The sequence below is a fragment of the Sarcophilus harrisii genome, chromosome 1 (assembly GCF_902635505.1).
Source record: "Sarcophilus harrisii chromosome 1, mSarHar1.11, whole genome shotgun sequence".
Classification (NCBI taxonomy): Eukaryota; Metazoa; Chordata; class Mammalia; order Dasyuromorphia; family Dasyuridae; genus Sarcophilus; species Sarcophilus harrisii.
The window spans coordinates 59,340,601-59,368,596 of NC_045426.1; the positions used below are offsets into that span (position 1 = coordinate 59,340,601).

General features: G+C 51.3%; 1 protein-coding gene across 3 annotated transcripts; it reads right to left on the reverse strand.

Annotated features, from left to right (window-relative positions):
* Nucleotides 1–1,298: 1,298 nt before the first annotated feature.
* Nucleotides 1,299–20,243, reverse strand: GATA2 (GATA binding protein 2). Of its 3 annotated transcripts, none has more exons than XM_031956374.1 (6): nucleotides 19,615–20,243; nucleotides 10,005–10,454; nucleotides 8,534–9,154; nucleotides 6,541–6,686; nucleotides 3,776–3,901; nucleotides 1,299–3,019 (listed from the first exon to the last, which is right to left on the reverse strand). In XM_031956374.1, exons 2-6 carry the CDS (start codon nucleotides 10,231–10,233, stop codon nucleotides 2,720–2,722), a joined length of 1,422 nt encoding a protein of 473 aa, XP_031812234.1. In that variant the 5' UTR covers nucleotides 10,234–10,454; nucleotides 19,615–20,243; the 3' UTR covers nucleotides 1,299–2,719. The 3 variants fall into 3 exon arrangements, with proteins under 3 accessions (XP_031812234.1, XP_031812238.1, XP_031812230.1); XM_031956378.1 differs by lacking the exon at nucleotides 19,615–20,243 and adding an exon at nucleotides 16,401–18,296; XM_031956370.1 differs by lacking the exon at nucleotides 19,615–20,243 and adding an exon at nucleotides 11,159–11,383.
* Nucleotides 20,244–27,996: the final 7,753 nt, after the last annotated feature.

A 27,996-nucleotide genomic window follows, 5' to 3' on the forward strand; every position in this document is an offset into this window, starting at 1 on the left:
AGTCAGAGGGTCTGGGTTTAAATCCCACTTTTCCTTCTCACTGCTTGTGTGAACTTGGGCAAATCATTTAACCTTTAGAAGTCAGGTTCCTCAATATGTAGAATCTGTAAAGTTGGACCAGATGGTCTCTAAGTCTAGCTTTGAGAGTTCTATGCCAGAACCAGGAACTAAAATTTGAGAAGTTAAGGGTTTTTTGCACCATACTCTCAACCAGACTAGCAGTCTCGGCTCAATTCCAGCTCTTCCTTGGCTTCTTTGGCAAACCATCGGATGCCTATAGTTTTGGGGGCTAAGTGAAAGAAGAGATGATCTCTTCCACTCACTCACCTCCCATGTCCAAGATGGGAAAAATGAGAATCAAATGCCCAAAGGGCCCAGGGGCATCAGGGAAAGAGAGATCAACCTGATCTCACAAAATGGACCCATTGATCTCACAAAAAAAAAAAAAAAAAAAAAGGATTTTATTGTTCTTAGCATTATTCACTTTGAAGGAATATGAGGATAGCATACACTTTTTACAGACAATATATAAATGTTGTACATAATTAACAATAACTTAGTTCACTAATCCAAAATAAACAAGCAAAATAAAAAATAAAAACAGAAAATACTGCAGATTTATTTTTTTTTCTTATGCTGATACAAGTACAAAATAAGTTACTCCCAACTGTGGTGTGCCCACTGTAGCGACTGATTATATTGCACTCTGTCAATATATCACTGTATCAGGACAAAATCTTCGCCCCTCACCACCCACCCCAAGCCCCACCTCGTACAGATTATGTACAGCTGTACCATGGGAAGAATCCAGACAAACACAGGACCAATTTTGCAGCTCAGTACGATACTACCTGGGCAACAGCTCATCTGCCCTCATCTTCAGGAGAGCATCTCCCTTCTACCACTGGGAGGTACCAACCCAAGAGAACCCCTTGTCCAGGATAAGATCCTTAATATTATTAACCATTCTAGAAAACCTGGCTCAGGACACCTCCATCTTCCCCATAGCACCAGGATTTCTCTCCTGGGGACGCCACGGCAAGGTCAATCCCATCCTCCCACACCCAGAGCTGAACCACCACAACTGGATCCTGTTGCCTTGTGGATTCCCTTCTTTGCAAAGTGCAGCTACCTGTCCAGACAGAGACCAGAAAAACCCCAAAGACAGAGAAAAGCAAGCAGACCAACAGGAACAAAGCCAGGAAGCCTTCTCTCTCCCCTTCCGGTCCCTGGCTCTCTGCTCTGTTGTAGCTAATGCTTTCGAATTACATAGTTAGGAAAAAAAATAGGAAAGTACATCCATTTTCTTAAGTTTTATTTCCTTCTTAGCAGGACTTTTGCAATAATATACAATTGGCTTGATCCAAAAAGAAATTAAAAAACAAAATAAAGATCAACTCATTGGTGAGTTAAGCTTATGCAGTTTCCTATCCCCTAGCTGGGAGGGGAGAAGAGAGGCAATTGTAGTGGAGAAGGAAAGGAGGGGTCAGCAGAATAGCTAAGTATGTACATGGGGCTAGGCCTGCCCCCGCTGCAGGGGCACGGCTCCCACCAGCAGGAGGACACACTTCACACTGGCCACATTGGGGATTATGTCTAGTCAGAGGAGGACTTCTTTAGAGGATTTTTTTTTCTCTCTTTTCCTTTCCAAAACAACAAAACTCAGGTCTTGGGGGAACTCTTCCCTTTCCTCTTCCTCTCCTCAGGGTATTTCCTGGCCCTGACCCATCCTTCCCTCCTCAGCCTCAGTGCTGGCCATTTTGTGATTGTCTCTCCCTCCCTGGTGGCCCCCAACTCTGCTGAGCTGACACGCTTCCCCTGCCTTCCTCCCGTCGCCTCTGTGCCAGTCTTTCCCCTCCAATATTACCTCTTAGGCTGAAAGGAGAATAGAACTCCTCTCCAGAGACCAGTGAGTGCTCGCTATACCCAACTGAGGTCCCATTTCTGAGGCTACTAGAACCTAACCTACCCACCTCCCAGCCACCCCTGGGGAAGCAGATTTAGGATTTTCCCCCGTTCGAGGGAAGTTGAAAGTGCCCATCCCATCCCATAAGCTAATGGACTGGGCTGCTAGATCAAATGAGGCAGGTTTCCAGTTGGTCAATTTTTCTTCGACTGAGACTGCCTCCCCCCAAAGTGTATGGGGGTGCAGAACATGGAGGGGGTCAGAGGAGGGGAAGGGCTCTTGCCTCAATGGCTGAGACCCTTGCAAATTCCCCAAGTCCTTGCTAAAAACAAGAACAAAATAAATTATTTTGATACCTTTTTCCATCTTCGTTTTTTAACAATTAAGGTTCCTTTTCCCCTTTCCTTTGTATTAAGTTGTCCTATTCCCCCCAAACAATTGTCCAAGACAGAAATCTGGCTAGCCGTCTCAGACCAGTTTATGAGATTCACAGTAATAGCAGAGAGGCCAGAAGGGGGAGGAGGACAGGCATGGAGGGCTGTGGGGAACAAGGGAGGGAGGAGGCTTTGGGGAGCCCCAAGCCAGGACTGCCAGGCCCATCTGTGGGAGTGACACAGGCAACGTTGTCTTGGTTATTATCCCTGAGGGAGAGGGAGGGGAGGCTGCCCATCGCTGCCCTACCCAGAGTTCAAGCCCCTTCTGGAGCCCTACTCCCTGCCTCTCCCCACTCCCACCCTGACCTCGAGGTCTGTCCATCCATCCTTTCTGTCTGTCCATGTCCTGGGTGAGGCCCCCGAACCTGGGCTGCTGCTCTTAGCCCATGGCAGTCACCATGCTGGATGGGTGGGGGTGTCCAAAAGAGATGCTTGAGGAAGGGTGGATGGGAGTGGGTGTGGGCAGGATGTGTCCCGAGTGGCTGAAGGGGGGCAGGTGGCCCATGGGGGCCATGTGGCTGGCCAGGGCGGCTGCGCTGAAAGGGGAGGACTTCTCCTGCATGCATTTGGACAGTTCCTCAAAGCACTCGGCACCCTTCTTACTCTTCTTGGATTTGTTAGACATCTTCCGGTTACGGGTCTGAATGCCCTCCTTCTTCATGGTCAGTGGCCGATTCACCTGTGGAATAATGTCACCATCATGTTGTGCTTGGGCAGAGGGACGGTGTGGGTTAGACTTCCTCCCCCACTCCCACTCCCCAACTATCGCAACTGATAACCACTTTGGATCCTCGGTAAAGATGGGTGAGTTTGGTTCTTTCCTCCGTTCTTATCGTCTCATGAAATGTTATGGATCTTAGATGGGGAGCAGGGGTGGGGAGGGAAGGACCAGACTGGAATTGGACAGTCCTTGCTCCCCAACACAAAGCTCTACTCTTCTCAGGTGGGAAAGGGAAAAGCTCTACTTTGCAACCACTTTATCCTTTCCAATCAGTCGGTTTTTGAATTGTAGGAATTTTTTCTTAGATTTCAAGAAGGGCTTTATAGGGATCATTTCCTGAGACCCAGCAAGAGAAAACTAACTTGCTCCAAGTCACACAGGAAAGCAGGAGAGCAGGGATTCGATCCTAGACCTTCCTACAAAGCACAATAACAGTTCTCTTTCTATTACCACAGATGCCTGCCGCTTGCCCTTCAGACCACCAGTAATTCTGCCTGTAGGAAGCTTCTCGGGTCTCAATCTCTTGCCATTGGAGCGGAGGGCTTGGGGGAGGAGGAAAACGCAGAGACTGGATCCCTCCCGACAGCTTCCCAAGCCAAGCGGAGGACGCAAGCATTGTCAGGCTTAGGAGGCAGCATCACTCTTCCATCAGCAAAGAAAGGCCGGGGGTCCCTGGGGAGGGGGAAGGGGCGGGCGGGGGTGGGGCACACTCACATTGTGCAGTTTGTAGTAGAGGCCACAGGCGTTGCAGACGGGGTCCCCGTTAGCGTTTCGGCGCCATAAGGTGGTAGTGGTTGTCTGGCAATTGGCACAACAGGTCCCAGCTCTCCTGGCTGCTGACTGGGGGAGGGAAGAGGTATAATAGATGGTCAGGGGGAGGGAGCCAAGTTATCCTGGCCCTCAATCTACCCCCACCCTCGGCACTGCCAAACTTTCATCCAAACTCCCCGCCCTGGAAGAGAAAAGTTAGAATTATATAAAATTATTCAGAAAATCTCGGAGCTGGAAGTGAGATCATTTCACCAAATCTCCTATGCCATCAAGGCCCGGAGAGAGGAAATGTCCAAAATTACATGGTGTACTTTCAACAGAGTGGTCCCCAAGTGAGACACTGATCCCCCATCCTTTCTCCTATTTTGTAAAACTACTTTTCCTTCGTCCCTAACTTTGGAGAACACATTCAGGCAATCCCGACTCAATCCTATCTTGACCCTTGAACTCCTTCCTTCAGTCCCCCTGCCCCTCCTCAACTAACCCTTCATATGGGGCTAATAAAACAGTCTGCCCTGCCTCCAACCCCCCAGAAGCTGAAGAGAAATGTCATCCATACAGCGAGAAAGACTCCACAGCCACAAATACAGACCCTGCCCCAGGGCCTCCTCAACCACCCCAGTACACTTGAGGCGACATTAAGAATTGGGGGTGAGAGGATGCTGAGCCTCTGCCAGTGATTTTACATTTTCAGATGGTGGCCCAGTCCCTCAAGCTAGAGGACAACATCGACTGACCTTCCTCAAGACAATCAAAGCATTTCAGACATTAGTAAAGTGAACACCCAACCTCCTCATTTAACTGACCAGAAAACCCAAGCCAAGAGTGACCGGTAGAAAATCAACTAGAAAAACAGTAGCCGTGTTAGGATGGGAGCACAAATTTCTCAAATACCCATTCTGTGGTCTTTAAATTGTACCATACCGAAAGGAAAGGGGGGGAGGAATGACAAAAATAATTAATAGCAGCGACAACCCCCTCCCCAAAAGAGAATAATATGAAAAATGGCTGCTGGGCCACACCCCAGCCTGAGGGTATGTGTGTGGGGAAATGGGGACAAGAGGGGCCAGGGAAAAGTTTCCTACTCTGGAAATTCAGCTTTGAACTGAAAAGATGAGTTAAGAATATCACTGGCCTCCCCCAATTGTCAACTCTGAAAACAAAATCTTCTCCCACCCGATCTCCTAGACAGCCACAGGCCGGGAGAAAAACTGACAAAACAAGTTCCCCCAACCCCTCTCAGTGAACCAGGCTGGAATCTTCCAACAGAGGCTGCTGGGCCGGGAGGCCGGGAAGCAGGGGGCTTATTTGCAAATGCTTTTCTTGTTTAACACATTAGCCTGACTATCACTGTAGGCCGGCTACCCAGTCTTAGCCCCAGCCCCAACCCTGCACGGGGCCCTCATCCTGAACTCACACACTGGCAGGGGACATACAGTCAGATCCCTCCTTCCCCTGCTTTTCAGGAGGAAAAGCGGCTAATTAAGCAGCTGCATAGCTGGAATTCTGACCGACTAGCTGTCCGGGACAGCCGGCCTGGGTCCCTCCCCCACCTTCACCCTCCAACCTCCCATCCCCAGGGCTCCAGGAGGGGGGAAAAAATGTCCCCAAAACGGCAAAACGATTTAGGTCTCATAAATCACATCTCCCTGAAAAAAATATATTTATTATTCTTAGCATTTTACACATTATTTGCAGAGCGGAGGGTATTAGAAATTTCAAAACAGCCCAGCAAGAGGCAAAGCCCAGCCTAAGAGACACTCTCAAAGCTTGCAGAGTCCGGATACAGATACACCAAGTTTCCTTATCTTCAGCCTGCAGATGTCCGGATAGGAAACTCTGGCCAGGAGCTTAGAAAGGGCATTTAAAAAAAAATCACTCAAATGAAAATACACAGTATAGGTGACTCCATGGAAAAAATAATAAAGGGAAGGTTTTTTTGGTGGTTCGGGTTTGCCTGTGAGTGTGTGTGTTTTAAATAAGCACCAGGAATTGTGTGCCCTGTTGGGAAGCAGAGTGAGGGCTGCCCTGGGCTATGAGAGAAAACGGCTTCATGGCCCTATTTTTAAAAGTGAAATAGAGGACATGTAGTTGGACCCATGGAAGTCTACTGGGACTTACTAGGGGGAGTGTGCTAGTCACAATAACCCCTTCATGGCCAAAGAGCTTCTCCGAATACTTAGAAATCAGCTAGATAAATACTTTTAAAAATGAGTCACATATTGTCGGCTCTTCCACTAAACGCTTTCTCAGCCTCTGGCTTTTAGTTCATTGGGATTGTGATCTAGGAGAGATTAATATGGATGGTATAGAGATAGGAGAGTCCCAAAGCCCTGATTTTAGATCCAGCTCTGCCATGTGTGACTTTGTTCAAGTCACTCACCAATTTGGGGCTCGGTTTCTTCACATGCAAAAAATGCTAGAATTGATTTCGATTCCAACTTTTCATTCTATGACTTCTTGATTATTATCTCCGAAATTTGAATTTTAAGTTTGCAAAGCAAATTTAGATTCTTAACCAGCTCTGCTTTCTCCTGTCCCCCCCCCCCCCCCCCCCCCAGTGACCCATAGGCCAGATCTACCTACCCTTACCCTGGCCCTTCCCAGGTTCCAGACCTCCCAATGATCCTCCCACATAACATTTCTAATCTCTCCATCCTTCCGAAAGTGTACCAGCTCCAAAGAGAGAGGGCCATGTAGCCACCTACCAGTCTCCGTTTGGGCTTGATGAGCGGCCGGTTTTGCCCATTCATTTTGTGGTAGAGACCGCAGGCGTTGCACAGGTAGTGGCCGGTGCCATCCCTTCTCCAGAGTGGGGTAGCTGTGGCCCCGCAGTTCACACACTCTCTGCCTTCTAAATGGAAACACGGAGACACGGGGTGTCTTTCTTTAAAAACAAATTCACAAAAGTTTTTTACCCCAGGGCATTAATCCCAACTTTCCCAAGGATGTGGGAGGGGGAGTGTGATACCTCTCAGCATTGTTCCTGCCTACAAGTTAAGCTTTAAGGTAACATAAATCAAATGCTGTACTCTTTAGGTATGAGACCAAAAGGGAAAGGAGAGCAAAAAAGAGAATTTCCCACAAGATTGGAGTCCTTTAGACATTCAAAGAAATAAATCCATCTGAGAAATAGCATTCCCAAATATATATAGTCATTCCATCTCTGTCCATTTCCCTCCTGCCTCTCCTTTCATCTCATCTATTTATTCCAGTTTTTCTATACCAATGACTCTTATTCTCTTTTTCCTTAAACCTTCCTTTCAGTGGTTCTGAACTCAACACTATAATTTCCCTTGATTTTTCTCTAAGAAAAGGTATCGATAAAATATATATATACATATTACCAATGCTCATTAACTAGTTGACACACACACCTTTACATAAATGAAGGGAGTCTCCGCACCAAGAGTTTCTCACCTCCAATGACTCATAAATTCAAAACAGATATAAACCCATTCGATTTTGGAATAGCCTAAATTTGACCATTAACAAAAACACCTAAATCCAAATAAAAATTAAAAAACCTACCCTCCCCAAAACACACCCCAATTATCACCATCTAAATTGGGCCCCTCTGAAGCTAAAATCCAGATTATGCCTGATTGCTAACAGTGGAATTTCTCTGGGAAACCTTCAGTCCTCCCAGGGCATGGGGCTATAAGGAAGAGACAGTACAATTGGGCTGAGATCTGGACCCCAGGAAATTCCTTCAAATACAGTTTATGCAAATAAGGCTGATAATAGGATCCAAAAAAAAGGCTTTTTTTCCCGAAGCTATGCGGGTCCAATAGGTTATTCCAAGAACCAGAGAATTTTAAAACTAACTCCATGGCTACCTTCTCTCCAACTTAAAAAAGGCTTTTCAGAAGGAAAAAGAAGAGGCCAGAGGAGGGATCTCAGGAAGTTACATCTTTTTAAAGCCCTCTGTGGTTACCTCTCCCAAGTTGGCCGACTTATTGGGGAGAACCCGGGGTCAGACCATAGGGTGTTCCACAAGGCTTGGACTATGCCACTGGGATGGAGACGACCAGGCTATTTGATTGCTTTAGAAAGGGACTTTCCAGAGAAGTGAAGGGTGGACTCTGCAAAAGACGTGGGCAGTGCTGAGATCATTTAACTGAACTCATTTAAGAACAATTTAGGACCTTCGGAGTACACAGGTACATAAGATCATACTCAGGATATTGAGGTCCTGAGAGGATCTCTGCTTGGAACTTTGAACTGGAGTCAAGGGTGTTGGAAGTTTGGGCTACTCAGTCTCCTCTAGAATGAAAGTATTAAAACTTGGAGACTTCTCCAGGGCAGGGATAAAAGAAGAGAGGGTTTGGATCGTGTTTCATTTTACCCAACTCTCCCAGGAGCCACTTTCAGTTTGGGAGGGAGGGAGGGGATTTTAGAAGATGGCTTTTCTCGACACTTTGGAGTATCAGGGCACTATGTTTCAAGAGAAAGGTGCAAGTTGGGGGGGTGTCTGGTTTGAAACTTTGCCTAACTATTCATCCCAAACAACATGTGTGCCCAGGCTATGGGCCGGCTTCGAAAGAACTCTGAGTCTCCTCCGCACCTCCAACCAGGCAAAGTCTTTCAGGCGCCAAATGCCCCATCTCCACCCCCCAGCCGGCGGCGCCAGGGCTGCCTGCAGCTAGGGAAGGGGTGGGGGCAGGGAGGCAGGGGAAGGCTGGGGAAGAGAACGCTTACCTGAGCAGGAGCGGGCCTTACTGCGCTGCTTGGGGGTGAAGCTGGAGGCGGGGCCGCCCAGGAAACCGCCCGGGTGGAAGAGGTTGCCGCTGTAGTCGTGGGCAGCGGGCACATAGGAGGGATAGGTGGGAATAGGGTGGTGCGTGGATGGCTGCCCGCTCATGGAAGCCAGACTGCTTCGGAGGGGGCTGCCGCTCTCCATCTTCAAGCCGTCAGACAGGGTCACTTGGTACTTGACGCCCTCCTTGTCCTCTGGCCGGACCCCTCCCGCGGATGAGGAGGCAGGCGAGGCCGCGCTGCTGGCGCTGGGGTCGGGGGACACCTCTTTGGGCGGGGTCGGGGGGAAGCCGAAGAGGTGCGACCCGGAGTGGGAAGCGGGCGTGAGAGAGGAGACAGAGCCGCCGCCGCTGGCGCCGCTGCCTCCGCCGGGGTACACCGAGAGCGTGCCCGGGCCTCCGGCTGCCGATGGGTGCAGGGGTGCCTTGGAGAAGGGACTCACGGTCCAGGGGTTGTGGTGGTGGGCCGCAGCCGCCGACAGCGCCGCTTTGCCGCTATCCAGCCACGGGATCCCGGGGCTGTGAAGGAGGTGAGGCCGGCACATCTGGCTCCCGGTCAGGCGTGCTGTGGAGGGGGAGGCAGCCATCGATGGGGGTAGGAATCACAGACAGTGCAAGGAGACCTCCCGAGACCCCAAAAAACCAAGTCGGAGACGCTCGGGGAGGTGAGAAAGAGCCCAGGATTAAGGAGTGGAAAGAGAAGCTAGGACTTAAAGGCGCGGGGAGAGAACAGCAGAAACCCGGCTTCTGCGCCGACCACACACAAAAGTACAACTACACACAAACCACACAAAAACACGCTCCCCTCCCACCACCCTCGAAGGATATTCAGTTATTAATCCGAGACTAACCCGGGAGAGAGGGACAATATGCTGGAGGAAGCGGGGGTGGGAGACTGAGAGGGGAAGCAAAGTCAGCGAATGAAACCGCTACCTCTCCCCCAACAATTGCCCACCCAATAAAGCCTCCCAAGAGCCTAGCGCAACCGGAGGGATTCGGCAAGGGAGGTGACAGAGAGGTTGCCTCTCCCCCACCTCTTCCCTGCCCGATGCTCCCTCTGGTCGCCCAGCCCCCAAAATTATTAGCGATTTCGATTCGTTTTGATTTCACATCCGGGAAACGGACGTGTCTAGTTTCTAGTTATATGCCCAGCTTCTCGGCCGCCCTGCGTCCCCACCCACCTCTCCACTCCCCCCTTCCCGATGTCCCCCTCCCCTTCGCCGTCTTTCTAGGGTTAAATCTACTTCCCCTTTTTCCTCTCTCCCGGAGGCACAGCCAGCGAAACTAACTAGGAAGCCGGCTGGCCAGAGTCACTTTCACACTCCGCACCCTGAACTCACACACCACTACCATTACTCCCCCCACCCTCAGCCTTTCCCCTTGGCCCTCGCCTCTCTGGCCCCTCAGGAATTTACCGTGTGCCTGGCTGTAGGAGACTCGTGCTCGGGCATGGGCCGAGTTGGCGTAGTAGGGGTTGCCCTGGGAGTCCAGATGATTGAAGAACACGTCCACTTCATCTGGGGGCAGCAGCTGAGCGGGTTCCATGTAGTTGTGCGCCAGGCCCGGGTGGTGCGAGTCCGGATGCTGCGCGTTGAGCACGGCGTGATGGGCCATCCAGCGGGGCTGGTCCGGCGCCACCTCCATGGTGCCCTCAAGGCCCCACTCTTGGCCCTTCTTGCCGCTGCTGGGGTCCGAGAGTCCTCGGTCACAGGAGTGGAAGGGTCAGGAGAACTGCCCCGAGCAAAGCTGAGAGCTGAGTCAGCTGGGCTGCCGCTGCTGTCGAGGTCTCCGGCGCCGGAGTAGAAAGTGGTTGTCTCTATCTGGACGCGGAGTGGAGGACGGAGCCCGGAACCCGCACGCACCACCTGCGAGGGTGGGAGTGGGGGGAGTGGAGAAGGAGACACTGGTTAGAGCCCAAAACCCTCAATAGCTGAGGGACAGAGACGCTCTCCCCAAGTCCGTTGCCGGGCAAGGCAAATCCCTCAGTCCTCCCGGAGCGACCAATTTTTTTTTTTTTCTTCTACGGAACGATGTTCGGGTATAGTCCAAGATCCCGGCTTTCCCTAAGAGGGACAAGCCTAAGAGATAACTTTCTAAAAATGAGAAGCGATCCCCCGGGAAAAAATAACAAAAACAAAAAAACCCCAAAACTTGGAAGTCGGGTCCTCCTACCCGCCTGGGATGAAGGCTTAAAGCGAAAGAAAAGTGAAGTTTAGTTAAAAAGCTAAAATATCTTGGATCGACACTAACATGGGGAGAAAGAGAAAGAGAGAAAAAGGAGAAATAAGCTTTAAAATACTAGACAAGAAGCAGAAACCGTGCCCCGACGAGGCCAGAAAGGAGACGGGGAAGCCCGGAGAGCTGATCCAACCACCCTTCCGTGGCGCCTCAGAGAGAATTTAATCCCAGCTGTAAACGAAGCGCTGGTGGGGGGTGGAGGGGTAGGACGGGACGGCAGGTTATGGGAAGGAGGCTAGGGGGCCAGCGCCGGGGAAAGAGTGTAAACTCGAAGAGGAGGAAGAGGAGAGGAGGGGGAGGCTGGACCGAGAGGAGGGAGAGAGGCTCTTACTCAGAAAGCAAACTCCACTGACTCTCGCCTTTTTTGTAACATCCCCACAGCATCATCGTCGGCGGCCCTGGCGCCAGCAGGACTCCCTTCAGTGGACATAGGGGGACGCGCACGGCTAAGAAGCTCCAGCCAGCCAATCAGCGGCGTCCGCTGCCCTGCCTCCAGCTGCCATTGGCTGGACCCCAGAAACTCCAAGCTTCTAATTTACTCCAAATATCTTTGAGAGACTAACCCGCCAAAGGGAGAGGAGCTCGACCTCCCCCACCCGCCCTCCAAAACTTTCCCCCTCCCCTATACCCCTAACTCCCCTCCCCCCTTTCACTTTCGCTCAGGTTAAGGCGCCGTAGAGGGTGGGGTGGGGGACATGTGAAAGCAGCTGCTGCCTAGGGGGTGGGAGGGTGATGACCAGGGCAACTTGGGGTGGGGGGAAAGGCGGGAACAAATGTTGCCCCTGGGTAGTTGTGGCTTGGTTTGGTGCACTGAGTCGCTGTGGGCCTCAAGGTGGACCTGACCAAGCGGCGAGTTTTGTCGGGGTTTTTTTTTGTTGTTTTTTTTTTAAGAGGGTGTACCCACCTACAAGGCCCAGATTTCGCAGATCCGAAGGCAGGCCAGCAGGCCAGCCCCTGGCGACTGGCGGGGAGGGAGACGCCGGCCGGGCTGGGTTGGGCTGGGCTGGGGCGGTATTTCCTGGGGGGCCAAACGGTCGTCTTGCCCCAGGGCCTAGAGGCGTATCCAGTCCCCAGGAAAAGTGCATTAAGGGGAGGACCTAAGTACTTCTGGATTCATTTCTTTCCCTCTTCTCTAACCCTAATTTTGCCAGTTGCCTAGCAAGGGCATCTCTCCGCACAAAGGCATTTTCTTTTACCCTCCTCCCTGAGTTCAGGCTAAAGACTCCAAACCACTGTAACAGGTCTATCGCAGATAAGCCTACCCAGCCTAGTGGAAGCGGGGACAAGGATTTTGTGTGTATATGCGCGTGGGTGGCATTTTGTTTGTGTTTTTCCCTCGGTATAAGTTGGAGTTTAGACGTGACCATGGGAACTGTCATCATGGGGCAAAATTTTTGTTAAAAATAGCTTGAACACCCATTACCACCATCCGCTTGCAAGACTGGTTGAGGAGGACGATCCCTACTCTTAAAACTTCACCTTTCTGGAGGACGAGGAGAGTTCTCAGGGCCATTTCGCTTCCCAAGCAATTTATCAGCAGAGTGAAGGGTGCAAATACCCAGAGAGAGTGGGAACCAGGGTTGGGGGGGTGAAAGTGGAGGGTACTGGAGACTAAGTGACCTTTACTTGACAAACACCCAGAAAGCAGGTGCCTGGCAGAACGCGAGAGGGAAATGAGGTTTCTACTTTCTTTTGAGTTATTTGCTGAAATCTACTTAAGTAGAAAGATCCTCTCCGCAGGATATAAATTCCAAGAACGTGAAATCCGCATCTTTAATAGCAGAAGCAGGAGGCCCTGCTCAAATCAAGTTCTAGGTAGGCACAGGGTGGCTGCCAGAGAAGGGAGTTCTAAAAGGGAGGATGGTCGGGGACAGGGTAGCTAGGTCTCTGGGTGGGGGTGGGGGGGCGGCTTTGTGTGGCGGAGCGGGTCGCGGGGCCGGGTTCTTCTAGCCTTCTCCAAGGGTTAGGGGAGGAGGGGGAGGGGGAGGAGAAAGGGGGAGGGGAGGGGAGGGGGCGGCCGCAGGATTGACAGTCCGTAATTGGGTAACTGGAGGCGGCTTCTCCCGGCCGGGCGGCCCCGCCACTGAGACGCCGGGCCCCTGACGTCACCTGATTCGCCAGGAAATGAACTTTTTAATAATCCGAGAAGGAAAAGACCCTCAGCCCTCTCACCCCCTCTGCACCCGGGACCAACCGTCCAGCCCCGGGGAACCCGGACCGAACTTCCAAGAACACTTCACCCCCTACCAGGGCCCCAAGGGGCCGGGTTCCGACCTCTCCCGTGGTAAGGAGGCGGAGGCGCGTGACACCAACATTTGTCCCACTTTCCTTTCTACAATTCGGTTTCCCTGCTAGGCTTGTTTGTCTGTCCAGGTAGGGTGAGGGGAGGGAATCTCTGCAAGAAAAGATGGAAGATGGAGCTGGGCAGCCTAGGCTCTACCGTGGGTCGTAGATTCCTCCCCACCGTCTGCTCCCCTTCCTTAGCCCAATGCTCTCCTCCCCGTTCGCCGATCGCCGCTGGCGGCCTCAGCCCCAGCTGGCCCTAGGACCGAAGGTCAGCAGAGGAGAGCTGGGGTGAGTTGGGGACCAGACCAACCGAGACGCGCCGCAAGTCCCTGAAGACGTAGATCCCGAGAAAGGAACAGCAGCCACGATTACCAGGGTCCGGAGGTGGGATGCAGTGGGAAGGGGAGGAAGAGGAAAGGGAGTAAGAGGAACGGAAAGGTAAAAACATTTCGTGCCCGATGCCTCTTCCATCGGGTTCCCTCAAGTCTTGCTCCCCATAGCTGTCTTATCCGGGAGGTAGAAAATGATCCAGAAGGTTGGGAGAAGCAAGAGGAACTCAGCCCGAGCCATCCCCAGTCCCTGGGTTCTTGCTCCGGGAACCGAAAACTGGTCTGAGGCGGAGAAACCCGGCGCCAGTAGGTGGGACACGTTTTCGGGCGGTCTTAGGCTGCGGCCCCCGGGGTCAGAGCCCAAGAGGTCGCGCAGCGGGCGGCCGGGCAAAAAGCTGGGGGGGTGGGGGGGAGTTGTTTGAAATTATTTTTCCTCTTAGAGTGACGCTGGCGCCTTCTGGGGAAAGTTTTTGTTGCAAATTCTAACTGCCGTGGCTCCAGGGGGCCAGCATTGGGGCTTCTCCGAGAACTTGCAACCTTAACTTTCCGCAGGTGATTAAAAAAAAATAAAACGAGCCCCCCTCCCCTCCCCAAGAAATGGTTTTTGTCTCTATTATTTTTCTTTTCTTTTTCTTACTTTATCCCACAAAAGGAGGAAAAGTAGGGTCCTGGGAATCCTCCACCTCTTGGGCCCAGGGAGAAAATCCCCACAGAAAAGAGAATAGACTAGGATTGTTTTGATTGAAGCCTCTAGTCTCTTGCGGGCTAGCATCTTCCCCGGCCACCCCCGCCCCCTTTCCTTTTTTGCTCGACTGAAAAATCCTTCAAATGCAAGGTGAGCAATGTTTTCTTGCTTTCCCAAAACTAGGAAGCTAAAGATCTCTCCTCCAGTGTATAGGTCCAATCGCTTTATTGGAATAGGACTCAGGCTGGTGAAAAGGAGGGAGAGGAGACAGCCAGGTTCCTAGCTACTGCTTAGGTTGCGAGGCAGAAAATCTACAATTATTTACCCCAAATTCTAAAATGTATATATATATATATATATATATATATATACACACTTTTAGAATCAATCAATACAATCTACTGTTTTTGTCATCAGAAATCATAACCACCGTTTTTATAACCAACATCAGAGTTCCAATTTTAAAAATCCATATTGTTCTCTTGTTTATTATAAATGACACCGGATTCCCTGCTGTCAAATTCAGTATAACCAGTTCGCAGTGTCGTCGTTATCACCCTTCACGGAGCGGTCCTCTCTAGAGGCTCACAAATAAGGGGGGAGACAGGGGGATCGAATTTAATTACCTCGCTCAACCGAACGGAAAATAGCCGGCCCTTGACTCTTTACGGACCCACAGGCTGTCGGAGAACACGGCTGGTTAAACACTTTCCGTCATGGCTGGCGCCTCACTACAGGAACCCCGGTCCCCACAGCCTGCAGTGCGGGCCTCAGCCTTCCCCAGGTTTGGGACCCAGCTTTGCCCTTGGAGAAAACTAAGCCCTTCTTCCTAAATTCAAAAAGATTAAGGATCGGAGAGACCCTGAAGTGGTACCAGAGACAAAATGACTTTCCCCTTTGAAACTGCAACCTGTCTCTAAATTGTGGTTGAGTCCTGCGTTGTATGCGGGTTAGGCTTGGTAGGGGGGAGAAATGCTTCCTGAATAATAAGGTAAACCGAGAGTCCCGCTAATAAGCTTCGGGAAAGCTGTATGAGAGAGAAATCGAGACAAGAGAGCTGGAAATCTGACTGAATGCTGGAGCAGTGATTAGAAATGAAATGAAATTCTCCAGGTAGAAGGAACTAGAGACTGCACCGCACTGCACTGCATTTAGCATGGGCAGTAGGGTGTTTAAGAACTGGCTTTTAGGAGGTACCAAGGTAGAGATGAGCTTACTGGTTCCTTTGGTCAGGGAACTTGTTCTGATAATGTTTTCCTATTTGGGGGGAAAAGAAGAGCGCTTTGAAAGGTGTTTGAAATTGGACAGCCGGGTCTGTCTTTGATTTGATTGACAAGGGCTATCATATTCGTTAAAGGGAAACAGGACTCAAGTAGCAAATACTTGCTGGGAGGATTAGAGCTGAAAGGGGACATCTGGTATTGAATTTAAAGAATAAAAATATCTTTAACAAAGTTACTTGAAGAAACAGGCAATATGTGTAAATAACCGTTGTGTTTTCACTCTTTATATGTGAGATGAACCTGGGTATGTACTCACATGTTCTCATAAACTCCCAAAGATCCAAGCCTTTTCTTTAATTGAAGGTTTTTACTGACACTTGAGAAAGATTTTAAACTACTATCTTTGCGATCTAGAGGACCAATAAACCGTCCCTTCCCCACACCAAAAAATAAACTATTCCTGATGGTTTCCACCTTACGAAGCGAAAGAACCCCTGTCTGGGAACTCGCAGTCCTCCATACGGGGTTTAGATCACCTAGCCTAGGACAGACCGACTCGGCGATGGCCACAACGCTGTAAGGAGAGCGCCCTCCCCCAGCTCAGTCCTGGATCAGCCCATACCGCGGTCCTGGCTAGCCCAGCTCAGCTCCGTTCCCGGGAATGAAGACGCATTGTTCAGCTCCCAACCCCGGCCACTTTGCTCTTTGTTTAAACTTCACTCATCCTGAGGCAGCCCCACTGGGACCATAAGTTTTTCCTCCCTTTGTAACCCTATTCTTCTCGCCTTTTCCTATGGGCAGCTAATTGGTGCAGCAATCAAACCGAGAAGGGAAGAGAGAAACAGGGGGAGAGAGACAGAGAGAGAGAGAGAGAGAGAGAGAGAGAGAGAGAGAGAACGAAAAGGGAATTTTATTAGCTCTGACAGACCTTGAAGATGATTCTATATTCACAACGAAGTTCTGGCAGTTCTCACCAGTATCTGCGGATCTTCCGCCCCCTCCCAACCTCACCCCTCGTCCTTTGACAGCATGGTTAGTCTCTATACTCACGGCTAGGTTTCCACGGCAGCCTGAACCTGCTGGGGGCGCAACAGGAAGGGAGAGGCAAAGGACCTCGGGTGGACCGCGGGCTGCGCTGAGATGTAAATACCAGCAGCTCTGCAGGGCCTCCCCGCTCTCCCGAACTGCAGCTGCCCGCAGGTTCCCAGTCACCCGGGCTCTCCAGGAACAGAAAGAGAAGCACGTATAACTGGCGTCAGATACCTACGTTCTCTCTGGCTCTCTTCCGGGTTTATTTCAAGCTGCCCCCTCTTCTCAGTCCAGTAAGGACCAGGCTCGATCTTCTCTCCTTACCTACCCCACCCCCTTTATGCCCTGAGAGTTCAATGATGGATATCCGTGGCCCGGGTTAGTCTCCACTGCCACTCACCAAGGCCCAAACACTGGGCCACCTCAAACTTTCTCTGCAGCAATTAGGACAGTCCTTAGGCTTTCTTACATCATGGACACAGTTGCTCCCTCCCTTGCAGATGTGCTGTTCTGGGCTCCCTCTTAGAGTTGGGGTTCCCGCCCTTGCCCAAGGCTGTAAGCCATGGACACCACTAATGGCCACTAATAGGGTTATAAAATGACAGTTCCCTCTCAACCGCAAAGACCCCATTTAAGCTATTTAAAAGGGTCAAATAAATCATCTGCAATTTACCCTGTTCAAATCTGACTGAGGGGGTGGGTGAATGGGGGAGGGAGAGTCTGCAGGTCTGGACTCTGTTAATCCCTTATCCTAGACCCTTTCTCCCAGCCACGGTGGTTGTACTCTTCCCTGTCTCAATCCCTTCCCTTGGCCCAATGGGGGCCCGAGCCTTGAATTTGCCTTGACAACTTGTAAATACGTTTCGCTAACCTGCAATTTGTTTGCAATTTGTCAATCAGGCGAATGTAACAGTGTCCAGCCGTGGAGGCTCGGCCCAGAGGCCTGCTTGGGAGTGTCTCTCTTGCCCCCAGTCCCCTGGTTAGCTTCCTCCCACCTTAACCGATAGCCGCTGAGTTCTGCAGCTGCAGGGCCAAGCGAGGTTCCCCAAACTTAGAGCCTAGCAGCTTCAGCAGCAGAATCTCCTTACTGTTTTCACCTCATAATTATTCACTTAGGGCCAGGACATCGATAGAGTCTGGACTGTAATCTTTTCGATTATCCGCAGCCCGATATTGATGTTCCTGTAGGCTAGCGCTAACCCCCCCACCCGGCAGACTGGGCCCCTGGTAACAATAGGGACTGGAGCGAATCGCCAGATGTTTCTGGTCACAGGAGAATTCGTTTTTTCCGATGCAACGAATTCCCAGCTGTTCCGGGAAAGTGGCGGCTCCCCCTGGCCTTGAGGGCTGGGTGTAGGAGCTATAGCCCCGGATTTCCCAAAGAAGACTACTTTTGAGGGATCCTAAGGCTCATGTCCTCAGAGGCTGAATTGATTTTAGCACCTCGGCTTTCAGGGTAAATTTACCACTCCAACGCTTGCCAGGGTTAAGACTCAGAAATAGTGGGGCCTTGGAATCAGCAGGTATGTAGGGACTACCTCGATTCCAGTGGGCCTCTCCAGATGTGTCCATCAGGGCCCGCCATCTAATATCACCGGGTGGGTTGGCACGGGCAAACAATACATCTCTAATAAATCCCCCTTAATCAAGACACAAACTTGGGTCACAGTTTTTTCCTCTCTGGCAGTTTCTACCTCAAGTCCCGAGCTGGTCTCATTCTTATTGAAATCCCCTCTAAACGGATTCCGGCTCAGGCGCCCGACTGAGAAGGGGGAGACCTAACTCTTCGCTCCCTCCCGTCGCACCCCACAGCAATGAAGAATAAAAGAGAGGGAGGGGGGAAGGAGCCCCCAGAGGCTAGTGGCCTGAAAGGAGCCGCCGGGTGCAGCGGGAGAAGGCAGAAAGGAACGAACGGGGTTAAGTCATGCAAAGCCGAATAAGCCAGCGCACGGGACCCGGGCCCGGCAGGTGCAAGGAGAGCCAGCAACCAGGAGGGGCCGGGCTCCCGAGGACTGCACTGTCGCAGCCACACGGAGGGGGAGGAGGGCTTTGAGAAGGAGATGGGACAAAAGAGGGAGGGGGCCGGTGGAGGGGTACTCGGCTGGAGGGAGGCAGGCTACAGCCACAGAGCTGAAGCCAGCCTCAGTGAAGGCCTTAGTCCTCCCTAAATGGGTCACAAAGAGGATATGGTAAGATCCACTGGATCCAAATCCTTTATTCACCCTGTCGCCAATCTCCCCAAGGGGGCAGAGATGGCAGCCCATGTCAGCTCCCAGACTGGGGCCGTGTAGGGGCGAGGTTACTCTCTACTGGGGTGAATCGACAAGACCTCAGCGGAAGGCCTGAGTGCGGAGTAAGTGTCCCAGCCTATCCATGCAGCCACTCTAGTCACCCGCATACAGCCCTCCCTAGCTAAATAATCCGAGAAAAATTTTGCTCCCGAGAGGCCCAATCCCCGCATGCCTCTGGTCCCTGCCAGCTGCCTCCTTGACCCGAGGACTTCCCCTCTCGCTTTGGTTCCGCAGTCCCGGCACTTTTTTTTGCCTCTAGCTCGAGACCTCAGCTTTTCCCGGATCCTTACTTTTTTGGAATCGGAACCACAGGCGGGCCAGGGCCTGAGGGAACTGTGCTGGGAAAGGGCCCACGGGCACAGATTCTGAATCCCTGCGCAGAAGACAAGGCCTTGCACAACGAGAGTTCCGGGCCATCCAACAGCATATTTATTTAATCGGAATCTAGCGTAGCGTTTCAGGAAGAAAAAAAAAATTGACTCGGAGGAAGGGGAATTTCTACCTCAGACAGTTAAAAACTAGGCCGGATCTTCTTGCCCGCCACCCCCTCCCGCTTCATCCCTTACTCCTGGGGTCCGTGTCCCAGAATTTGGGCGCTGTTTCAGGAATGTGTGGCTCCTCCAACCCTGGCCTTCGGGAACGGAAGCCTCCAGTTCCCAAGCTGTCCTGTCTCCTACCCACCTCCACTTCCACCCCGCGCGATCTCAGCTCGGAAAGAACGCGGGCTGCGGGGCTCCGGGGCCCGTAAGAACACCCGGCCTGGGTTCTCCTCGGCTCCCAGAAGCCCTGAAGCTTGCAGCAAACGCCCCGAGCTCCCGAAGCACAGAGCCACCCGCAACCCGCGTCTTCTGCACACCTGTCCTTTAACTAGCGCCACCCCTGAGCTCCCAATGTCCCCAAAGCGCAGCTCTCCTTCGCCTGCGCTCAGAACTCGGTTGTCCTACCTCTCGCCCGGGCGCTCAGGCCAACGTTGTGCGGAGTTCCCTTTGCAGGGCTTCTCGGCCGAGGCTCGTTAGCTCCTGCTCCCTCTCCAGGGGCCTCCCCGTTGCTCCCCTGGGTCCCTGTCGGCCGCGGCCCGTTCCCAGGAAGCGCTGGGGGTGGTAGCCCGGAGCGCCGAGGTTGCCGAGATGCTGCGGCGGGGTGCTGGCGGGCGGCTGCACGGGGAAAGGCGCCACCCGGCCAGCAGAGGGGTTGCCAGGGGAGTGTGTTGCAAACTGGCAGAAATGCTCCCGGCTGCTTTTCTCTGAGTCCGTCTCCCCTGGACGGCGCGGCGCGGGAGTCGGCGCGTGTTTATGTACACAATGAGCGCGCCCGGCTCGCCGCCTTCATTTGCATGAGGACGATCTTGCTACAAGCCCGCCGCATTGTCCGCCTCGTGCACCTTTTGTTATCGGGCTCTGTCACAGGCTACGCGACTTGACTTTCATATTTAAAAATGAATTGATATTATAGCAACAACGGAGGAGGAGAAAGAGAGAGACAGACAGACCCGGTGGGAGAGCCAGGGAGCGAGCAAGCCAGAGGCTCCAAGCTCCGCAGAAGGCGAGCTGGACCCTGCTTGCTCGACTTTCCCCTTCCCTTGGCCCGCGCCTCCGCTTCTTTCTATTTATTTCGACCCCACTTTGAGGGGGCGGGGAGGGGAATTGGAAGGGAGGGGGGCAGAGGCTCAGTTTCCAATTGCCCTCGGTAACGAATGCCTTTCCAGAATCTGCCCATTCCAGCGGTTGGGCTCTGCCCTGCTCCCCCACCAGAGAATCTGTCACATACAGACTTTGTTGGGGGAGAAAGCCCTCTGGACACGCACAATCTCAGTGAAGTTTGCACACACGGAGAGGCATAGATCTACACTACTCACATGCCCAGGAACACGAACATCCGTACACACATCTATTTGATCACACACAAAACACATTCTCGTGTCATCAAACAAACATGTGGAGACACGGGTGTGTAAATATGTATACAAATGTAGTCTCTCCACAGCTTCACGGACATTCATTCACACACTCACTCACAAAGACATATCATATTCCCGAATACACACTTTCCACAGACCCACACATACGCACCTAAATGATAACACAAGCACGCACACACACACACAGCCACACAAAAACCCAGAGACACACTGACACATAGATGCAGAAATGGCGACATTGTATCGGTGATGCAGTCATACCCATAGACCCATGGGCATAATTCACAGGCACTGTTACATACAGTCACGCAAAACTCACTCGAATTCTTTTCGGTGGGCCAATGAGTTTGGATCAAGTGGGGGCAACCCTCCCCACACCACCTCAGTTGGCTAACTGTGGGGACCCTCACCTGAGGAGAGGAGGTGAAGGATGAGAATAGAATCGATAGATTAGTGAAAGTTGGGGGCGGGAACGATGTTATTTGTCAAAAGTTGTTTTGTGTTAGGCAAGGGGTTGATGGTTGAGTGTTAGGGAAAGGGATAAGGACGAGGTGACTGGGTGAGTGTAGGCAAAGGGATAATCCTGCTCCTCATCTAGGATTCACAGTCAAATTGGGCAAGAGTTGTGAGCAAATAACCCGCCTACCTGAACTGGAGCGTCTTGGAGTAAAGGGGGCAGAGACCCTTTAAGCTGGAGAGAGAGCATGAAGCATCTAGGGCAGAGAGAATTACTATGTAACCCTTATCATTAAGAAAATACACACATTTCCACACGCAAGTGGAGACACACTCCAAAAGGACTGAAAGGTGGGGACTTCGCCCACTTGCCGATGTTCTTTATGCATTTGTCTAATTCTGTTTGTTAGCATGCCGGGTGCGTGGCTGTATGCTTGCATTTGGGTATTATGCATATATCGTGCGAATCTCTTTGTAATGCATCCTTCTGGAAGATTGTGTATTTTGTACATGCTTGTCTGTCTTGTGTCTAGGTGTACATACATATATATGCATCAGTATAGTCATGTCTTTGTGTCCGTGAACATGGGTCCAATGCCTCTTCCTGTGTCTGTTTAACCGGGTCTATATAAATGTGTACATGTCACGTATGTGTATGGTATATGAACGTCCACTCATGAGACCGACAACTTTATAAAAACCCAAGCCCTGGGGAGAAGAAAAGTTGAGCAGTGAAAGAATTATCATCATAATGGTGGCTAAAAAAAAAAAAAAATTGTGACCAAAAGCCTGAGGGAAAATATATTTAAAGGCCCATTTCGCTGGCATTTTCTGTCTGTCTTTGTGATTCGGTTGGGGGAGGGGGCGGGTGTTAGATATGCCGCCGATAAAGCTTATCTGCAGCCACCAGCACATTTCCAAAATAACTGCTTTAATTAGTCTTCAGGACTCGGGACTTCGGGCCCCTGAAGCGGAGGGATTAGGCTCGGCTGGACTGGGGCTGGGAACCTCGAGGCTCATTCCTTGCCTGGGCCGGCTCCGCTGGGCCAGAACCAAGGTGTGCAGATGGAGGGAGGGAAGGAGCAGAGGGTTCTCCTTACCCACCCAACCCCGCGGGGCTCCTGGCCTCACGTAGAGGCCGACTCACAGTTTCAAGGGACCTCAAAGATTATTAAATTGAACCCTTTCGTTTTACAGATGAGCAAACTGAGTCCCAGAGAGGGGAGGAGCTTGCTCAAGGTCATACTTCGGAGAAGAGGCTTTCTTTGCTCTTAAGATTAAGATTCTTCCCCCCTCCCCTTCGTAGAGAAGCCTTTGCCTTTCCAAGCAGACTAAGTCTTGGAGACGTAGAAAAGAGAGGTCCCGTTAGTTTGTCCAAATTTGAGAGAGGTGTGATGGTGTGTGGGGAGGATTTTAAAAATCAGGTCAGTTCAAATCTTGTCAAAGGCCTGGAAGTTCGGGGTTCGGAGATTAAAGGGGAAGCGAGGGATAGAATGTTGCCAAATCTGTCCCGTACCCTCCTTCTCTCTCGGGCCGTGAGCTTACTTTTCCATGGGGGTGTCTGAGGGAATCAAGGTCTGGGTGGGTGGGAAGGCGGGGGATGCCGGAAAGCGCAAGAGCTAAGCAAGGTCGAATTCCTACGAAAGATACGTCGGAGATTGTAAGAAAGGGCCTAGCGGCTCGCTCTCTCGCCCCGACACCCGAGGAGAGAGGGAGCGGACATCGGGTGGCCTTGCTTGGTGCTTTTCTGCCACCCCAACACTTCTTTGCTGTGGGTTTAATAAAAGAGAAGGAAGAAAGACGTCGATGAGAAACAGAGAGAGAGTCATTAAGAGAAAGGGTCAGAAAGACTGACAAAACGGGCAGACAAGCAAAGGATACCTTGGCAGACAAACGGAAAGAAGGGACAGAAACAACTGCAAAAGCGGATTAAGAGAGAGAGAGAGAGAGAGAGAGAGAGAGAGAGAGAGAGAGAGAGAGAGAGATTGAATCAGAGAAACCTAGAGACAGAGAGAGAGACAGAGGCCCAGAGACAGAGAAGTGGGGGTGGGGGGGTCCGACTGGGCGCCTACAGAGGTTCTCCTTATTGCTGCTATCCGGGGGTAATTTTTCATCTCGGCCGGCTAATCTTTGTTCCCGGCGAAGATAATGAATAGCCAATCGTTATCTGCCCGGCTCCTGGAGGCTGCAGGAGAATGGGGTTGAACAGGGTTGGAAATTGTTTCCAAAGTGCTGCTGAATAAATGGTGTTCCTTATCTCTGGCTTCCAGATTATCAGAACCCTTTCAAAACTCACACAACAAATACGGCCACTGCATCGAATGCATCATTTACTAGTGCAGATCCTCGCGTCTGATGGGCAGATAGGCAAAATCTATGTAGGTCTCGCCTAACTTAGCATGCAAGCTCGCGATTGAGCCACGGCAGTGATGGGCGATCGAGAGAGCGCACCGGGGAGTGGATGGGGGTGGGGGTGGGGTGGAGATGAAGGGAAGATGGTGTTCACGCTGCCTGCCCGGGCTGGGGTGAGCACGGCTGCGGTGTGTTTATTTGGAAGTGTGTCCTAAGTAAACAGTGTGAGCTCCGGGTACACCTTCTCTTAGTGAGAGATGCTACTTGCGTTGAGAAGTTGTGAAATATATGTGATGGAGGAGTAGAGCCCGACCGAGCCTTCTCACTTGGTCTGCTAAAGGGTGCAAATTACACAGTACCGGGAAAAGAAAACATGACTGGTGTGTGACTATGAAAGAGACAGAGAGACAGACAGACAGACACAGAGACAGAGAAAGAAACAGAGAAACAGACACAGACACAAAGAAACAAAAAGAGGGAGGGAGACAGACAGAGAAAAAGAAAGAAAGAGAGGGAGGAAGAGAGGGAAAGATAAGGAAATAGAGGTAGAGACATGTTGGGTCATAGAGTTGTGTGTCATGAGGGAGTATATGATGACAAGGGGAAAGTGTGACACCAGAAGTTTGTATTTTTATATGATAAAGGGAGTGTTTGTTGATCATTTAGGGAAAGGGTGTGTGACACAGGGATGGGACATGTGATAGGGGTGTGTATGTGTGTGCTTTTGTGGGACACAGGAAGAGTGTGTGGGTGGATGATTGGAAGGGGTGTGTGCCTGTCTGGCAAGAGGAGGGCTGCACTATGTCTATATGTAAGGCAGGACGGAATGTTGGGAGTTGAGGATTACATAGGAAGGAATGTGTGAGACAAGTAGGCATGGATTAGGTTGTGTAGGAGATGACATCCAGAGGAAGTTTGTAAGACTGAGAAGTGTGTGTGACACAAAGAGGCACCCACCAGGTATAGTTCCTTTTGTGATAGCAAGAATTGTTTTTATCTTTTTTTGTATCCCAATTTTTAAAACAGTTCACAACGCATAGGAAGGTGTTTAATAAATGCATTTTGATTGTGAACCAAAAGAATGAACCAGAGATAATTTGACAAAGCATCCTCTCCCTTATATCCAATCCTTACCCAGTCTCAGGAGATCAGGGTAATGAACAGTTTTTGAGTTTTGTGGGCAAAGTGTTACAGGAGAGGATACTAGAAAAGTCAAGCCTTCTTCCCCTCATTTTGGAGACAGGTTCACTAGGGATTATAAACTTTCTCTAGTGGTAACACTGTGTTGGCCACAGGCACAGAGGAGTTAAGTGAAGAACATATGGCTCAGCCTTGTTTATCTAAGACAGCATCCCATTCCACCACCATTCTCTCCACCAGTGATTACTGCGCTTCTCAGTCTCAGTTTCCTTTACTTCTCTCCATTCTCTCTGGAGACTTCATTTTTCCACCCCACCCCCACCCCCATACATCAATTCTAGCTTTCCCCAGTCCTCTAGGGGACTCTCCTGTTTTGTTCAGATCATCCAGAAATCTGGGCTGTGCCTGAGGTAATAGGGATAAAGTTAGGCTTTGATGAGGCCAAATCAGGGTGATGGAACTCCTTGGAGATAGTCTGGGGATTAGATAGGGGCGCCAACAAAAGGTGATACCTGAGATCAGGACAAAGGGATAAAATTGATATAGATGTGTGATGGAGTGAAGGGGATGGGTAGAGAATAGGGAGATAGGGATGGAGAGTTGGATTTGGGGATAAGGGGAATCAGTCAGACAATGGGATTGACGGAACAGAAAAAGGATGGATTTGAGAATGAGGGAGTCGGGAGACTAGGAGAAGAAATGTTTGGAGATGAGCATAGAGATGGAGAAGATGGAGTGTAGTCGGGAAGATGGGATAGGGATAAAGGAGATAGAGAAGATGGAGAGGATCAGGTGGAGATAAAAGAACAGCAAGATGAAGATAAAGGAGCTGGAGAGCCAAAAAGATGATGGAGATGAGGATTGAGTAGTGAGACCAGGATATGAGGTGCAGATTTTTAAAAGATGAAGGAGATGGGTATGGGATGGAGATAAAGGAGACAGGCAAGATGGAGATAAAGGAGATGGAGAGCAAAAGTGGGTGAAAAAGATGAGAGGGAGACCAGGAAGATGGGGACCAGATGGGAGATGGACTGGGATAAAGGAGATAAAGGAGACAGTCAAGATGGGGATAAAGGAGCTGGGGGAGAACTGCATAGAAATAAAAGGGACAGAGACCAGGAAGGATGGGGTGCAGATGAAGGAGATGGAGAAGAGGGGGAGAATTCGGTAGGAATAAGGGAGATAAGGGAGACAGGAAAGATGGGGCAAAAGGAGATGAGGAAAGGAGGTCGAAGGAGTTGGAGAGGTGGGAGAATAGAACGAGGATGGGAGGGGGGAATGGGGTGATGTGGGGGACACGAGGTGCGACGGGGGACAAAGCCGACAAGCGTGAAGGAGGGTGGGTGGGGGTAGGGGACGATGGGGTCCTTCGGTTCCCCAGGCTGGAGCGCAGGCAGCCGCGTGGGCCGGGCTGTTCTGGGGCGCCCCGCTGAGCTTGGCCTCGGGGAGCCCGGGCCCCCGGCCCTCGGAGGCCCCCTCCGCTACTGCTCGCGCAGGAAGGGGCCGTGTTCGGTTATTAATAACCCGACATTACGTGCGGGCCCGTGACTGACACGCGGCGACAAAAGCTGTATTTTTCCAATATCCACGAGCGCCCCTTTAATAACCCCCCCCTTCTCCGCGCGGCCGGCTCCCCGATGGTCCCCATGGCAACGCAGATAACGAAGCAGCCATTTTCCATATCTCTATGAAAGTCTATTATATTGCGGGATTAGCTCATCTCCTCGTAAGGTCAAACACAAAGTCAAACAACCTGAAATATTTAGCAGCAGCCGCCGCCGCCGCCGCCGCCGCCGCCGCCTCCGCGGCTGCTGGCCCCCGGCCCCCTCCCCCAGCCCGGCCCGGGCCGGCTCCGCGCGCGGCTCTTCGGAAAACGCCCAGCCCCGCGGCCCAGAGGCGCGGGGAGAGACTCGGCCAAAGTTGCTCATCCCGCGGCAGGCCCCGGTCCGGGCGCGGGAGGAGGAGAGCGGCCCGCATTCGTGGGCCCCGAGCGCCACCTGCCGGGAGCGGGGCGACGCGGCCCCCGGGGCTAGGGCCGGCCGCTCGCTTCTCAAGCGGAGAGCCCTTGGGTGGGAGGCCGGGAGCTGGAGAGACCCAGCGTGAATGGGAAGCCCGAGGCCTTGTTTCTGCTGGGGGCTTATTTCTGGCAGCACTCCTCCCCCCAAGTCTCCCCGAGTCTGTGTAAAAGACGCCCTCATCCTGCCCTAATCCCATCGTCTCCATCTCCTTGTTCTTTCACCCAGCTTCCTTGTCTCCAGTGTCTCCCATTTCTTTTATCCTCATCTCGCCTTTATGTCCACCCCACCCCCATCTCCATCTGTATCCCATCTTCCTGGTCTCCTTCTTATGCCCACTCACTCTTCCCTCATCCCCTTCATCCCTTTTGTCCCCATCTCCTTTATCCCCCTCTTGCCTGTCTCCTGCATCTCCCTTATCTCCACCCCATCCTTCATCTCTTTTATCTATACCCCAATTTCCTGGCCACCATCTATTTGTGTAAATGAAATGACATCCTCCACAATGCCCTTCCACTCTCCTCCTGCCGGTCCAATAGGGCTGGGTTCTCCAGACCTTTTTGCCTAAGGTCCTCTTCCCACATCCTAAAATAGACCTCAATTTCTGCTTTATATGCTTCCCAGCATAAGTGATTAGTTCATATCTATAGTCTGCCCCACTAGGGCTCCCTCTCTCTGTTGATGTGGGCACCAGGACCCATCACTCTAGGAAGAAAACTTCCATCATCATATATCTTCTCACTTATTTTGATTTATCCAGGAATAGGATAATAATGAAAAACCGGGATCAGATCACCACACCTTCAAACCCCATATATAGGGTGTCCCAAAAGCTTCGCTAAGCTTTAAACTGCACCAAGACACTAAGGAGTGTTCTCAAACACTAATGTCCATCTTCTCAAAGGAACACATACTTCAGAACACACTCCTGGCACATACATATACATAAGTATCCTACTAACGCCTTAGTGTATCCCAGCAACATCCCTCCCCTACTGCTTTATCCCCACACGCTTTTCCTCATCAAGCATAATCAGGTATCTCGGCAACATCCAAATCCCGGGTCCCTGATACGGATCACTGACTTTATATTCAGCATTTCCCTGAGATCTAAGTGATGAACAGAACACAGGGAAACCTGAAGACTCAGTGGCCGAGCCCCTTGGAGGGTAGATGGTGAGCTTCTTCCCTGTTATATTCTTGACATCTGCCTCAGTCTGAGATGGCAGTGGAGTCTTAACTGGGGGACTATGACTTTGGGTTTTATATACATATATAATATGTGTGTGTGTGTGTGTGTTGTGTGTTTGGATAATTGTATTTCAATATAACAGTTTCCTTTGTAGTGCTAGGTGTTTTATGTTATGCATTTAAAAACATTATTCTACGACAGGTTACATAGGCTTTATCAGACTGTCCAAGGAGGTCAAAACAAAAAGTTTAAG